The sequence below is a fragment of the Perognathus longimembris genome, chromosome 3 (assembly GCF_023159225.1).
Source record: "Perognathus longimembris pacificus isolate PPM17 chromosome 3, ASM2315922v1, whole genome shotgun sequence".
Taxonomy (NCBI): domain Eukaryota; kingdom Metazoa; phylum Chordata; class Mammalia; order Rodentia; family Heteromyidae; genus Perognathus; species Perognathus longimembris.
The window spans coordinates 90730228-90745332 of NC_063163.1; the positions used below are offsets into that span (position 1 = coordinate 90730228).

At 45.9% G+C, this 15105-nt stretch overlaps 2 protein-coding genes across 3 annotated transcripts in view; one reads left to right on the forward strand and one right to left on the reverse strand.

The window, feature by feature from the left end:
• Positions 1-1340: 1340 nt before the first annotated feature.
• Positions 1341-11551, forward strand: Pgam5 (PGAM family member 5, mitochondrial serine/threonine protein phosphatase). Of its 2 annotated transcripts, none has more exons than XM_048343215.1 (6): positions 1341-1538; positions 3711-3889; positions 8220-8345; positions 8433-8521; positions 8614-8747; positions 10417-11551. In XM_048343215.1, the coding sequence occupies exons 1-6, from the start codon at positions 1354-1356 to the stop codon at positions 10565-10567; spliced, it is 864 nt and encodes a 287-aa protein (XP_048199172.1). In that variant the 5' UTR covers positions 1341-1353; the 3' UTR covers positions 10568-11551. The 2 variants fall into 2 exon arrangements, with proteins under 2 accessions (XP_048199172.1, XP_048199173.1); XM_048343216.1 differs by having other exon boundaries at positions 8617-8747.
• A 2222-nt stretch (positions 11552-13773) lies between these two features.
• Positions 13774-15105, reverse strand: part of Ankle2 (ankyrin repeat and LEM domain containing 2) — a 30782-nt gene continuing 29450 nt past the window's right edge. Inside the window, exon 13 of the mRNA XM_048343214.1 lies at positions 13774-14819. Within this exon, the coding sequence (XP_048199171.1) occupies positions 14597-14819 (223 nt within the window). The 3' untranslated portion in view covers positions 13774-14596. The remainder of the gene's footprint in view (positions 14820-15105) is intronic.

Genomic DNA, 15105 nt, shown 5'->3' on the forward strand with positions numbered 1-15105 from the left:
TTTTTTTTTTTTTTTTTTTTTTCCCCAGTCCTGGGCCTTAGACTCAGGGCCTGAGCACTGTCCCTGGCTTCTTTTTGCTCAAGGCTAGCACTCTGCCACTTGAGCCACAGCGCCACTTCTGGCTGTTTTCTGTATATGTGGTGCTGGGGAATTGAACCCGGGCTTCATGTATACAAGGCAAGCACGCTTGCCACTAGGCCATATCCCCAGCCCAGTCTTTCTTTTATGACCAGTTTATTTTACTTAACATAAAATATACCATGGTTTGGGGCTGGGGAGATATATATATATACCATGGTTTGAATGTGTCCCCTGCAAAACTCATTCTAAAACTTAATCCTCATTGCAGGGATATTTAGAAGTGGGAATTTGGGCAGGTGTTGTGTTCATGCCTATAATCCCAGTTGCTCAGGAGGCAGAGATCAGGAGGATACTATTCAAGGCCAACTTTGGGGAAAAAGTTGGCAAGACACGCATGTTAACCAATTGCCGGGCACAGGGTCATGTGCCTGGCGTGCTAAGCATGCAAGTGTAAATAGGTGGATCATGATCCAGGCTGGCTTGGGCATAAACATCAAACTCTGTTAGGAAAACACTAAAGCAAAAAGCGCAAGGCAATGAACTCAACCCCCAATACCACCAAAAGCTATGATCTTTAGGAAGTGATTAAGTCCCTCACAAGCAGATTAATGTCCTTATCAAGAAGGCTTCAGAGATTTTGCCCCTCGTGTCCCAGCAGCTGTGAGGACAGGATGCCATAATGGTGCAGAGGTGGCAGCAGCTGGATCTTGAACCTTCCAGACTCCAGAACTGTATGAATTTCTAGTTTATAATTACATAGGCTGTGTGTTGCTCAGGGATCATCTGTGTTGTAGCATGTGCCAGAGTTTTCTTTCTCGAGTTTCACTTTGCGTGGGCACCGTATCACCCAGTCCTCCATCGGAGGACGATCGCGCTGGGGCCGGCCGTGGCTACTGGGCGACTATTGTGAACGCACAGGTGAAGCCCCGTTCGGGCCTCGGGCCGGGTTCGTGTGTGGGTCGTCTTAGCGGCTGGGAGGCTCTGGCGGGAAGGTAGCTTGAGCCCAGGAGAGGCCACCCTGGCTCCAAAAAGCAAACGCCCGCAAACAAGCCCATTGTGACTTCGGTTCAGGCCCCCGCAGGCCGCGCACCCGACGCCGCGGCGCCTCCGCGTCCCTGCGCCCAGTCCCGGGACGTCCGTCGAACTCCCAACAACCCCCGCGGCCGGACACCCTGGGGGCGGGGCTTCCGCCAGCCGAGCGCGCGTGCGCAGAAGTATGTCTCTCGCCGCGCGCCGTCCCGCCGCGGGCCGTCCTTCCGCGCGGGAGGAGGCATGGCGTTCCGGCAGGCTCTGCAGCTAGCGGCCTGCGGGCTGGCAGGAGGCTCGGCCGCCGTGCTCTTCTCGGCAGTAGCGGTGGGCAAGCCGCGGGGGGGCGGGGACGCAGAGCAGCGCGGGGGCGAGCCGCCGGCCTGGGCTGCGCGGCCGAAGCCCGGAGTCTGGGACCCCAACTGGGACAGGTACGCGGCCGGGGCCGGGCCGCGGCGGGCGGGCCTGGGCACAGCCGGCAGCCGAGGACAGGTGTCGGGGCGCAGGGGATTGGCCGGTTCCCGAGGGCGCCAAGTGTCCCGGTGCAGGAGCCGCCCCTCGTCGGAGTCTCCACCTGGGTCCGCGAGCCCGGGGTCGTCCGCGAGCCGACACCCGGGTCCGAGCCGCGGCTACACTTGTGTATGGATCTCTGGTCAGGGCTCCTGTGATCGCACAACGCAGTGTGCAGCTTCATCTAATATCAGTATCAAAACCGAAGCAATGCAGGTTTTAAATGTGTTGAAATAGCAGTGCTTCCAGTGGTTTTAAAAGTGTTTCTGGAACTTCACCTGTTTCTTTACGTTTTTAATGTTGCTAATTTAAAAAGTTGTGGTTTTTTTTGTTTTTTTTGTTTGTTTGTTTTTAATGATCCGTAGCCAGCATTCTGTTTATAGTGGGCCGGGCTGCTCCAGAAGTGGCCCAGAGGCCGTGGCACTTAGCCAGTCCCAGGTAAACTAAGTACCAGTAAGTGTTGTCACTATAAGGCTTAGCAAAGGGTTACAGAATTAACATTCATTTTCCTGGTTGTATCTGGAATTTCAAACATTTAGTTATGAAGTTATTTTGGGATAGTTTTATATTCGTAGCAAAGTTGCAGGTAGGAGGATTCTTTTTCTTCCACTCTGGTTTGCTTTGTAATTATTCTTAGACAAGCCCTATTATATTTGTTGCAGTTAATGAACTGATGTTGATACATTATTACCTACTAGTATTCTTGCTTTGTTGACAGAGTTTTCTGAGTTTTAGCCTCAAGATCCAACCTGACCATTAGTCATTATGTGTCTAGGTTTCTTTCAGCTTTGACAGTTTTTCAGTTGTTTCCTTTTGAAGAGTGGTTTGAAGAGTGCTGGTCAGGTGTATTGTGGAAGGTTCCTCAGTTGGGATGTGATGTTTTTCTCTTGGTTAGCTCAAATGGTTACTTCCTCGCAGAGGACTTTATCCATCTATGAAAGCTGTACAACATGGGTATGATGGCACTCAAGAGCTTGAGGCAGGAAGATTGAGAGTTAGTTCAAGGCCAGATTGGGCTACATAATGAGTTTGAGAACAGCTTTGGCGCTCTAGGAGACCCTGCCTTAAAGAACAAAAACAGAACAATATACTGCACTAAATTTCTGAGGCCTTTTGAAGGAAAACACAGGCCAGGAAATTTGCTTGAAGTAGAACCAACAGTTAAGTCCTGTTTTCCTGATTTAAACTGATGGTCTGTGTTTGCTTGCAAGATCTGGATTTATGGGAGGAAAGATGGAGGAAATTAAATTGAGTCCTTTGGAGGACTTGTGGCAGATAGAATTGAGCAACCACAGAAGGAAAGAAGGGAATGCATTTTCTTGTGTCCACTTGTCTGCGCTGGAAGTACTCAGACCTTTACTTGGTTAAATCTCCTAGAGCTTTACTTGGTTAAGTCCCTGGCCTCTTCTTGGGAGGGCCTTATGGAGTCCATTATGTCCTGTCTTTGCCTATAGCTTTCAGACCTTTTCAGACCTCCCCCCCCCCCTCGCAGCCTTTCCTAAACAGCTATCATTGCTTTAGTGTTCTCCAGACTTTCCTCTTCCACAAGTCCGAACAAATTTTGTTTTTATTTTATTTATGTATTTATTTAGTTGGTGTGGGGCTTGACCTCAGGGCCTGGGCCAGTCTGAATAAATTTTAACAGTTTTGATTTGTGTTGTTCCCTCACTCACAATTAACCTTTAGTAGCATCAATTACATGAGCCCCACCCAACCAGTGTGGGGGATCCTCATCCTGTAGGGTAAAGAGTGCAGTGGGGGCTGGGAGTATGGCCTAGTGGCAAGAGAGCTTGCTTGGTATACATGAAACCCTGGGTTCAATTCCCCAGCACCACATATATAGAAAATGGCCAGAAGTGGCGCTGTGCCTCAAGTGGCAGAGTGCTAGCCTTGAGCAAAAAAAGGAAGCCAGGGACTGTTCAGACCCTGAGTTCAAGGCCCAGGGCTGACAAAAAAAGAAAAAAAGCAAAACAAAGAGTGTAGTGTGAGTGTGCTCTTAGAGATAGCTTCTCCAGGCCAATACTGGTGCTGGTTTTTTCCCCCTGTCTTCTTCCCAAATCCTGAAAGACATACCATCTTGTCTTTACCATTAGGCGAGAACCACTTTCTCTAATCAACCTCAGAAAGAGAAATGTGGAATCTGGAGAAGAAGAACTAGCATCCAGGCTGGACCACTACAAAGCCAAGGCCACAAGGCACATTTTCCTCATCAGGCATTCCCAGTATCATGTGGATGGCTCCGTGGAAAAGGACCGAACTCTAACCCCACTGGGTATGTGTTGCTGACTCCTTGGTTTAGCCTCAAAGGTGCTTAGGGTACTGACTCTTCTCAAACTCATGTTGGGCCAGGCACCAGTGGCTCAAGCATATAACTGTAGCTACTCAAGAGGCTGAGATCTGGGGATGGAGGTTGGAAGCTAGCCCAGGCAAATCTGTGAGACTTTTTTTTTTTTTTTTTGGCCAGTCCTGGGGCTTGGACTCAGGGCCTGAGCACTGTCCCTGGCTTCTTTTTGCTCAAGGCTAGCACTCTGCCACTTGAGACACAGCGCCACTTCTGGCCATTTTCTGTATATGTGGTGCTGGGGAATTGAACCCAGGGCTTCATGTATACGAGGCAAGCACTCTTGCCACTAGGCCATATCCCCAGCCCCTGTGAGACTCTTACCTCTAGTTAACCAGCAGAAAAGCTAGAAGTGGAGGTATTGCTCAAGTGGGACAGTACCATTAATGAATGGAAAAAGCTGAACCAGAGCAAGAAGCCCTCAGTCCAAGCCCCAGTACTGGCACAAAACCAACAAAAGTTCAGGTAGGGAAGTCAGAAGAGCCTTATCTTCAACCACCAAAAGCTGAAAATGGCAGGGCACTGGTGACTCACTCCTATAATGCTAGTTACTTAGGAGGCTGAGATCTGAGGATCTCAGTTTGAAGCCCGCCTGGGCAGAAAAGTTCATGAGATACCTCTAATCAACCACCAAAATCCTGTAAGTGAAGCTGTGGCTTAAGTGGTAGAGCACTAGCCTTGAGTGAAAATAAACTAAGGGACACTGCCCATGCCCTGGTCCTGAGTTCAAGCCCCAGCGCCAGCACCAACCCTGCCCCCCCACCCCTCAAACAAAGAACCCTGTGTTTGGAGGTCATCAGCCCATACCTGGATGTTATCATTGTCAGTAATTACTATCTGGGACAGTATGTATATACTACCATACTTGGCTGAATTTCAACAACTTTTTTTCTCCTACACTTTATTAGCATCAACTAGTTTGTTCTTGTTTTTTGCTGGTCCTGGGGCTTGAACTTGGCCTACGCACTATCTTTGAACTTCTTCGCGCTCAAGGCTAGCGCTCTACCACATGAGTCACAGTGCCACTTCTGGCGTTTTCTGAGTAATTAATTTATTGGAGATGAGTCTCATGGACTTTTCTGCCTAATGAGCTGGCTCTGAACTGTGATCCTCAGATCTCAGCCTCCTGAGTAGTAGGACTAAAGGTGTTAGCCACTAAATGTGTGAAACCCCATCTGGGGGTCTTATTTTGAGATGTCCATATATACATATAATGTAACTTGATCAGATTTAAATCCCAAATCAGTTTCAACAGCTCTGTATAAAATATTCTGATCATATTCACTCCTGTACACTCTCCTTTCCCCATCCCCTCCTACTTGTATGCACGTAGTGAATAGGATCTTATTTTACATTCGTCTTTTTTTTTTAGTGTAAACTTATTCAAAGAAGTTTCACTGGGGGCTGGGGATATGGCCAAGTGGCAAGAGTGCTTGCCTAATATACATGAAGCCCTGGGTTCAATCCCCCAGCACCACATATACAGAAAACGGCTAGAAGTGGTTCTGTGGCTCAAGTGGCAGAGTGCTAGCCTTGAGCAAAAAGAAGCCAGGGACAGTGCTCAGGCCCTGAGTCCAAGGCCCAGGACTGGCACATTTCACACATGCATATGCAATGTTTTAATCAGATTGCCCTCTTCACTTACTTTCACTTTTCCCACCCCCACTAGCCCCTGTTAAACAGCTTTTAGTGAGTTTTGTTTTGTCTTCCTTTACAATTTCAGTATCATTTACCCTCTAATATTCTCTCTCCCACTATCTCCTCAGTCTTGTAAACATGTTTTATCTCCTCTCACCTGTCTACCTATGTATGTATACATTTCCCTGTGAATATTTACATGTATGTGTATCTTTTAGGTATAGTTTGCACATAGAGAAAACATGTGACCATGTCCTTTGGATTCTGGCTTGCTTTAACTTGACTGTCTTCACTGTATTCTTTCCTTGTTCTGCACAGTTAATGTTTTAATTATGATGTGTTTTGGGGTAGTTCTTTTCTAGTCTGGTCTGCTAGGTGTCTTAAAGGCCTCCTGTACCTAATGGCTTTTTTAAGATTTGTTCCTATTATTTTACTGAATATGCTTTCTATCCCTTTAGGATGCACCTATTCTTCTGTGCCTGTGATTCCTAGGTTGATCTTTTAATAATGTCTCAGAGGTTTTGAATGTTGTAATTGTACTTCTTAATATTTTCCCTGTTTCTTTATTTGACTATTCTTTTTTTTTTTTTTTTGGCCAGTCCTGGGCCTTGGACTCCGGGCCTGAGCACTGTCCCTGGCTTCTTCCCGCTCAAGGCTAGCACTCTGCCACTTGAGCCACACTTGAGCACAGCTTCTGGCCGTTTTCTGTATATGTGGTGCTGGGGAATCGAACCTAGGGCCTCGTGTATCCGAGGCAGGCACTCTTGCCACTAGGCTATATCCCCAGCCCTATTTGACTATTCTTAATAGGTCTATCTTGTCATCAAGACCTAATAATCTGTTTTCAATTTATTTTATTTTACTGGAGAGACTTGCCAGAGTTTTACATTTGACTTTAAATATTGAGGTTTTCATTTTCAGAATTTGGGTGTTTTTTTGTTGTTTGTTTTTTGCCAGTCCTGGGGCTTGAACTCAGGGCCTGAGCACTGTCCCTGGCTTCGTTTTGCTCAAGGACAGCACCCTACCACTTGAGCCACAGCGCCCACTTCTGGCTTTTTCTGTTTATGTGGTGCTGAGGAATCAAACCCAGGGATTCATGTATGCAAGGCAAGCACTCTACCACTAGGCCATATTCCCAGCCCCTATTTTTTTAGACTTGATTCAGCTCTTTATTTGTATTTTCATTGAATGTTTGTAGTTTTATATCCTCTCTCATTTCATTGATCATTCTTTCCTTCCTTCCCTTTTTTTGTGATGGTACTAAGGATTAAACTCCAGACCTTATACTTGTTTTGGGTTTTTTTTTTTTTTTTTGCCAGTCCTGGGGCTTGAACTCGGGGCCTGAGCACTGTCCCTGGCTTCTTTTTGCTCAAGGCTAGCACTCTACCACTTGAGCCACAGTGCCACTTCCAGCTTTTTCTATATATGTGGTGCTGAGGAATTGAACCCAGGGCTTCATGTATGAGGTGAGCACTTTACCACTAGGCCATATTCCCAGCCCCAGGCCTTATACTTATGACGCAGGTGTTCTACCACTTGAGCTAGCCTCTAGCCCCCTCACTGGTCATTACAATCATGCTTTTGGGTTCTTTGGGCTTTCTTCCTCATTACTCTTACCATTCATTATTTTGAAGTCTGTGACTCTGTAATGTCATGCTGCTTTATTTTATTGTATTTCTTTTGTTCTTGCGCTGAGAACTTTAGGATGGCTTTGTGGCCAAGTTTTCATGCACGTACCCAGGTTATACAGCCTGATGCTCCCACACCACTCAGAACACTAGCTGGTGTTTCTTGTATTTCCTAACAACTTCTCTATTTGAATGAGACATTCCTCTGTTGTGTACGTATTCAAATATTTAATAGCAAAGAGGCCTGTTCTTCACCAGACTATGCTGCTGCCTGGAAGAACTACTTCTGGTTCCTATACATAGCACAGGAAGTGGAGAATATATGTGGTCACCACCTCAGAAAATGATCTCCTGGGGCATTTTAAGCCAGTGCTAAAATACATCCGAGATAGGGGCTGGGAGTATGGCCTAGTGGGAAGAGCGTTTGCCTCATATAACATGAAGCCCTGGGTTCAATTCCTCAGCACCCCATATATAGAAAATGGCCAGAAGTGGCGCTGTGGCTCAAGTGGTAGAATGCTAGCCTTGAGCAAAAAACCAGCCAGAGACAGTGCTCAGGCCCTGAGTTCAAGGCCCAAGGCCCAGGACTGGCTAAAAGAAAAAAAAAATGAAAAATATGTCCGAGAGAAAGCATCGGTTTGCAGCTGGTGTCTGCATTTGCCCCTTGGGTGTTCATTTAGCTGCTGTGTCCAGACATCTGTATTGTACAGAGGAGTGGGCTACTGCATGATTCTGGGACTTGATTTTGGTCACAGCTGAGTAAAAGTAATATAAGTGGCCCAAGCTCCACAGCTGGTAGGTTTGCTTCATTTTATTAGCAGAATCACGTGATTTTTTCTGTGAGGTTGAGGAGAATTTGTTCCCTGAGGCCCTGGGTCCTGGGTAGGCCTAGGGCTTCTGAGCAGGACCCTCACTGGCCTTTGGTATCCTGATGCTGTGCAAAATCCGATGGAGGGCCCATCTGTGTGTGGTTCTCACGTTGTTTCTCCTTGTAGGCCGGGAACAGGCTGAACTTACGGGACTCCGACTTGCAAGCTTGGGGTTGAGGTTTAATAAGATTGTCCATTCCTCCATGACACGTGCTGTTGAGACCACGGACATCATCAGCAAGCACCTGCCAGGTGAGTGTTGGGTGCCAGTGCCTCAACCATGGCAAGGGCACGTTAGCTTCTCAGACACCCCGCTGAGCCATTCTTTGTTCTCCTCAGGTGTCTGTAGAGTCAGCACAGACCTGCTTCGGGAAGGTGCCCCCATTGAGCCTGACCCACCTGTGTCTCATTGGAAGCCAGATGCTGTGGTAAAAATGCTGCTCCACCGGCCTTAAGGCTGACTTGCCTTGCCTCCCTCAGCCTTTTCTGCTCTACACTGACTATCCTTTGCTGTTCCCAGCAGTATTATGAAGATGGAGCCCGGATTGAGGCTGCTTTCCGGAACTATATCCACAGGGCAGATGCCAAGCAAGAAGAGGATAGCTATGAAATCTTCATATGTCATGCCAATGTCATTCGCTACATTGTGTGCAGGTAGGCACTGCCATGCTTTGCTCAGCCTTAGGTAAACAGAGATGGAACTGCCCAGGAGGTGGAGGTCACATGTTCACAGTTCACTGTGGACACAAATGATGTGAATGTTGTGATGATGTTATTGAGTGATTGATGTGGAAATGAAAACGCTCCACCTAGTGCTACTCCTGAGTCGGTCTCAGGACCAGCACTGGTGAGGCTCCATCACTTACATATAGAGTATCCTTTCACTTTCTCTGGTGTGCTTTCTTGAGCTCCTGGTGCCAAAATGCCTTCTGGCAAGGCCTGCTGAGATGGTCTACATGCTCAGCAGCTATGCAAGGGAATGTGCAAAAATCCTGTTCCAACTTGTACAGACAGCTTTTAGGATCCATTGATAGATTTTACTGGCAGCACTGAGTATGCTTAGATTTGGGGGGTGATCCCTCTCAGTCCAGATATGTATATGTTTCTCTTGTGGGTTTGGGGATCTGTGACTCATTATACTGTTAAGAGTGCTCTCTTGGGGCTTGTTTGGGGCCTTTTATTCAGTCTGCCACAGAATGTTGTAGGCTCCTGTTTCAGGCTGCACAAGGCCAGCACCTGCACGCTGCGGAGGCCACTTGGTTGGGTCCCTCCTACCTCTTGGGCCTCTTAGAAAAATACTTATTAGGGCTTTAGTAGCCATGGGTTGCCTCTTACCAGGTTACAAATAAGATTGCTAGTAACTGAAGAGCCCTAGTGGACAATGCTCTCTGGAACCATGCACTTGGTCTCCACTCCACTCCATCACCACATCACCACATCCATCACCATGCTGTCCTGCAGGCATCACATGTGGTCAGAAGGCCTGTTCAGAAGCTGTGCGAGTACTGGCCTCCAGAAACACAAGGCTGTTGGGGATCTGGGATTCTCCTTCTGGCTTTGCTCACAAACTCCAATAAGAGCAAATACCTTTAGGGTGGAATAGTTCTGGCCAGTTGCTGAGATCCATCCCCCATGTACCTCTTAGCTTGTGAACACACCATGGTGATCTGTTCACATTGACACTTTACAGTGTCTTACAACAGTGTCACTGAGACTGCGCCTGCTGAAATACAGCCATGCTTACCTAAGTAGATACAGCACTGTAGGAAAGAAAGGCAGGGCTACCACTCAGGCTTATGATGACCCACTGCTGGTTTTATTTGAGGAAAGGTGTCATGGGATTTGTGAGGGACAGTACTGAGAGAAGACATTAAAAGGCAGCCTATGGGCACCAGTGGCTCATGTCCATAGTCCTAGCTACTCAGGAGGCTGAGATCTGAGAATTGCAGTTCAAAGACAAACCCAGTTAAGTATGTGAGACTCTTAGCACCAATCATTCCCTGCCCCCCTTTCCCCCACCTCCAAAAAAAGGCCTGAAAGATCTATGGCAGATAATGTCAGAAGTGGATGCTGGATCAAACTAGGCTCCCCTCTGAGTCATTTCTTAAGGCTGAAAGACATGTGGTAACATGGTCTTAAAAGCATGAAAATGCTTGGGTTGTAAGTCACATTTCCATCCTGGAAGGAATTCATGAATCTAATCAGAAACAATCTAGAAGTGCTTGGCTTCCTCCTCATTACACTGGAAAAATAGACACTAAGTTGTATGATCTGGTGTTGCAGGCCTGCACCTCCCACTGCTGTCTTTTCTCTCCCTTCCCAGAGCCCTACAGTTTCCTCCAGAAGGTTGGCTCCGACTCTCACTCAACAATGGCAGCATCACTCACCTGGTGATTCGACCCAATGGTCGTGTTGCTCTCAGAGCCCTTGGAGACACAGGATTCATGCCCCCTGAGAAGATCACCCGGTCCTGAGACTACCAGTGAGATCTTTTTCAAGTGGCATCCTGACTCCAGCCTTCCTTTCCCTGTCCAGGCAGCACTCCAGTGTCATTTTGTGTTTCAAGGAAGAGGCTGGCAGGAAAGTATACAAATGTCTTATGTTGTATTTGGGTGCTTATTTTTGGCCCAAGCTAAAAAGGGAAACCATTATGGCTAGTGGCTTCTCTATGTGCCCTCTCCAGAGCAACCCTGTGGGGTATGGGGCAAAAAATTCTCAGGCAAAAGGCAGGCTTGTTCTGGGGACTGAACTTGGCTTTATTGTGATTTGCACTAAGGTCCTGACCACAGTTGCCCAACAATCCCCAGTCCCCATTGAGACAAGATGATGAGGTTTTGTTCCCAGCTCATTTTGCTCATTTCTGAAAACTTGTCATTTAAATACTTTCGAGATTTTCTTCACTTGGAGTCTTGCTTTAAAAGGCAGTTTCTCAGTCCAGAGTAAAACATTTTAATACTTGGGTTTGAACAAGAAGTATCTATGTGCAGGTAGACCTGAGCCTTGGGGGAAGGAATAAAGATGTGGAGAAGCTTGTGGCCTGCTCCTTTGAGAGGTAGAAGGTAGATAACAGTCTTGTTTTCTGGAGCCAATAAAATATCTTGGCCTGGCTGGAACATAGTGACTTATACTGTAATCCTAGTACTTGGGAAGACTGAGGCAAGAGGATCTTGAAGTTAGTCTGGACTGTACAATGAGGCCGTCTCAAACAGAAGTACCCAGGACTGAACTTGCCACTGGCTTCTGTTAATGTTTGGGTGTGTGGGTTAAAATACTTAGAAATGACAAATATTTAGAAATGACAAGTTTACCCCAAATATTAAAGAAAAATTATATAATTTCTTTCTATATGGTAGAAATGCTCTCACAAGTGCATTTTCTGTAATCAGTACAATGAATTGGGATATTTGATTGTTTTCTTTGTAAATAACTATGTAATAAAGCTTGTGTTTTTGTTTTTTTCCAAAAGAATTTAGTGGTTTCCCCCCGCCCCCCCCCCCCCAAGAAGAATTTGTTGTGACTATAGAGAAAACAGAAACACATACCAGGCAACTGATAACAGTTGTGTCACTGGTAGTCCTTTCCTGTCGTGTCTTTTGTCCCCAGGGATGACAGTATCACCAGGTGTCCTGCTTGGAGGACGTCCCACCAGCGGCCAGAATACATTGGTGACTTGTCCCTTGGTGGACCTGTCACCTGAAGGTAGCAGCTTTGGCAGCCATACACCACTGCCTAGACAAAGCTGCAGGCTTCTCACCTCTTACCTCAGGTGGCAGGGAGGCAGTGAGTTGTCCAGTCTGCACTGAGGGCATCCCATGCACATTGCAGCCCCAACAGCTGACCTCTAAGAAGCATGTGGCATTCTAGGAACAAACCTTGACTTTTAGGTAGAGCCCTGGTTCCTCAAATGTAGGAACAGGTTCTTCTCTCTTTGGGCTATGATGGCTATTACAAGGAGGTGCAGGGCCAGTCTGCACAGCACTGAGGCCACAAATAGAAACCAGGACTTCACAGGACTTGAGTGGGGACACTCAGCCAGCTGCCCTATCCCATTTCATGCAATCTTCCCCATCTGTCACGTTGAGCCATACTGTTAGTGGAAAGACAAAGCTGAGAATCACTTGGACAGACTGACCAGCCTGGAGCAAGAAGCCTTAGACCAGTAATTGAGCATTTTTTTCAACCAAATACAACTCTTAAGTCATGTGAGTTTTCAGATCCTCTTTGAAGTCATTCTGTTTTGAATACATGGTGACTATAACCTCTTGAATAAGTTCCTTGTTAGCATTTCTACCAGTAGCCCTTCCCTTCATGAGCTCCTTGTAGCCCTAGCAGTGGGGTTTCTGGCTCCACAGGTAATAGTGGGCTCTGGCCAAGTTCAGGTGGGAATGCAGACAGGTAAGGCCCTGGCTGCCAGGGCATCCCCGAGGATATTTAGTCTGCATGTATACACAATACCTGAGTATAGTATGAGCTGAATGCCCAGCAGTTCTGTGAAGAGAAGGGACCAAGGGACCTGGTGGCTAGGGCATTTGGACAGTAATGGACCTAATGATAAAAGGATGGAGAATGTTCTTTCCTCCTCTGGGGAGTATCTATGTCCTGTGGTTTTGGAACTGATGATTAGAGACTTCTAAAACATTAGTGGAAATATCCCAATATCCCACAGTCAAAAGGAACCTTTATGACTTTTCACAATTATTTAGGCAGAAAGGACCAGTAATAAACAGGCACACTGTCACACCTGTGGTCCCAAGCTACTGGGGAGGCAGAAGTAGGAGGATTGTTAAGAGTTCCTGATCAACCAGGGCAACAAATTCTTTGAAAAGTCTTGCAAATAAATCACTCAGGTTAATGTACTGTCTATAAAATACTTCTGAAGGGCATTCTTTCCAAGAGACACAGACCATAAGGTAAAAGCATTTACTACAACAGGTATTACCATGTTCGTGCAAGTGGGAAAAAATGGTCAGTGGTGACCTCTGAAACTTCAGAAAATTGTAGTCTGCAAAATTAGGGCAAAACAGTACTTTAATTGTGAGCTGAGTATTGACAACAATATACTGGGACAATATGGTAAGACATCAGAGAAAACAGCAGCACTGAAAATAACGTCTGTGTCCCAATTTACCTTTGAGAACGAAGTGCTTTTTGGAATGTCATGGTTTTCAGAACAAACTGTACTATTTACACCTTGATCTCATGTGCCATTGAAAATATCCTGTGTAACAAACTTCCGAATTCTAATCTATGTCATCATATAAAAGAAGCTTTTAAAAAACACGGTTCAATTCAGAGTGTGTACAAATAAAAATATGTCTTATATCTGTATAATTATTGTATAATTCTCAAAAAGTAGATTCAGGAAAATTAAAGGTAATTTACAAAAGGCACTGAAGTTAGCATAACCAGTGGTAGTTTTTTGTTCTGGATTAAACACTGGAAGTGTCTGCAGAATACAGCTTGTGTGTGAGAAGTAACAGGGCAGTGCAGATCTCCCTAGGGATAATGATAACCAAAAGGCTAAAACATTATAAACAACTGAAACAGACTCAAACCTCTGGTTTTGTACTGTAGCAAAGTGGTCTTTTATAAACAAAATTCCAGCTGAAGTAAATTCTAAAATATGGGGTACACTTGTCATTTATGTTCAACATATACCCCAAAGTGAGGGAACAATTTATTTATCACACTGGCAATTAAGTAGAAAGTTCAGGTGCTGGTGAGAAAGACCTTTTGATTATTGCTGGTGAGATTTCTGAGGCTATTTTAAGACTCCCACTGGCTAGGACATTTCTTTTCCAAGAGAAAGCTACTTTTATCTTCTGAGCACAAGTCTAAGACAGTCAAGGCCCATTTACTCCATGTTCCTTACTGTTAAAACAACTAGGATCAGGTGGTAGACACATTGGTTTTGATACTGTGTACTAGGAAGCTGCTCTCCAGGCTAGTGTACAACCTGCCTCGGGTTATAAACAGTGGAAGTGCATTCAAGTATAGCAATTACCAGTTCCCTCCAGAGCATCTGCTCAGGCCTGGGAGGTTACATATTACTTCTCAATCTTTTTACCACTGCTTCATTTTATTAGGGATTATTAGTTGTGTGCCTCATTATGTATATATAACTCATGCTAGTGGCCTCAAACATGAAATCCTCCTTCCTCATCCTCTTGAATGCTGGGATTATAGGTGTGTACCAGCGCACCCAATCTCCTTTGCTCCATTTCAAACCTAGGAATCCCTATCTGAAATGTCTGCATCATTACTATATCCACATTTTTGAGAATATTTGTATTTGCATTTTTTGAGTTTGCTTTTATTTTTCAGAAGTATTAAATTTAAATTTGACTTAGTACATCTGCATTTTCATTCTCTAAAATTCTTATGGCCTCATGGAAAGAATAAATTATTCAGAATATATTCTTTTGTGAAACTTTACCAATAAACATTACCCTTCTTTCTTTAAAAATGAAGAAGGAAGTGAGCCCCCGCAGCAAGTGCCATCCCTATAGGGTTGCGAGTTGGGCCATGTGTGCCATTCTTCGTAGGTGGCTCCCATGTGCAGGACTGTAACGCCCAGGGCTTCCTAGGCTTGAAGAGGACGTGGTATGGCCAGGTTTCCCAGGGCTGATCCCAGCAGGACCACTTCGCCCCAAACTGCAGCCGTGAGGGAAATCAAGATCTGGCAGTTGAGACTTCAACTTTCCTTTCAATGCGGGGCTTGGCCAACTAGAAAACCAGAAAGAGGTATTAGCACTGGTGGGCATGTCTGCAGGGTAGAAATCCAAGGAAAACAAGGCAAGGATGTAAGCAGCACTCCTCCCTGGGACTACCACAGTACTGAGGAGATACTTCTTTTTGTTTTGTTCTTTTGCCAGTCCTGGGGCTTGAACTCAGGGTCTGAGCACTCACTGTCCCTGGCTTCTTTTTGCTCAAGGCTAGCACTCTGCCACTTGAGCCACAGCGCCACTTCTGGCTTTTTCTATATATGTGGTGCTGAGGAATTGAACACAGG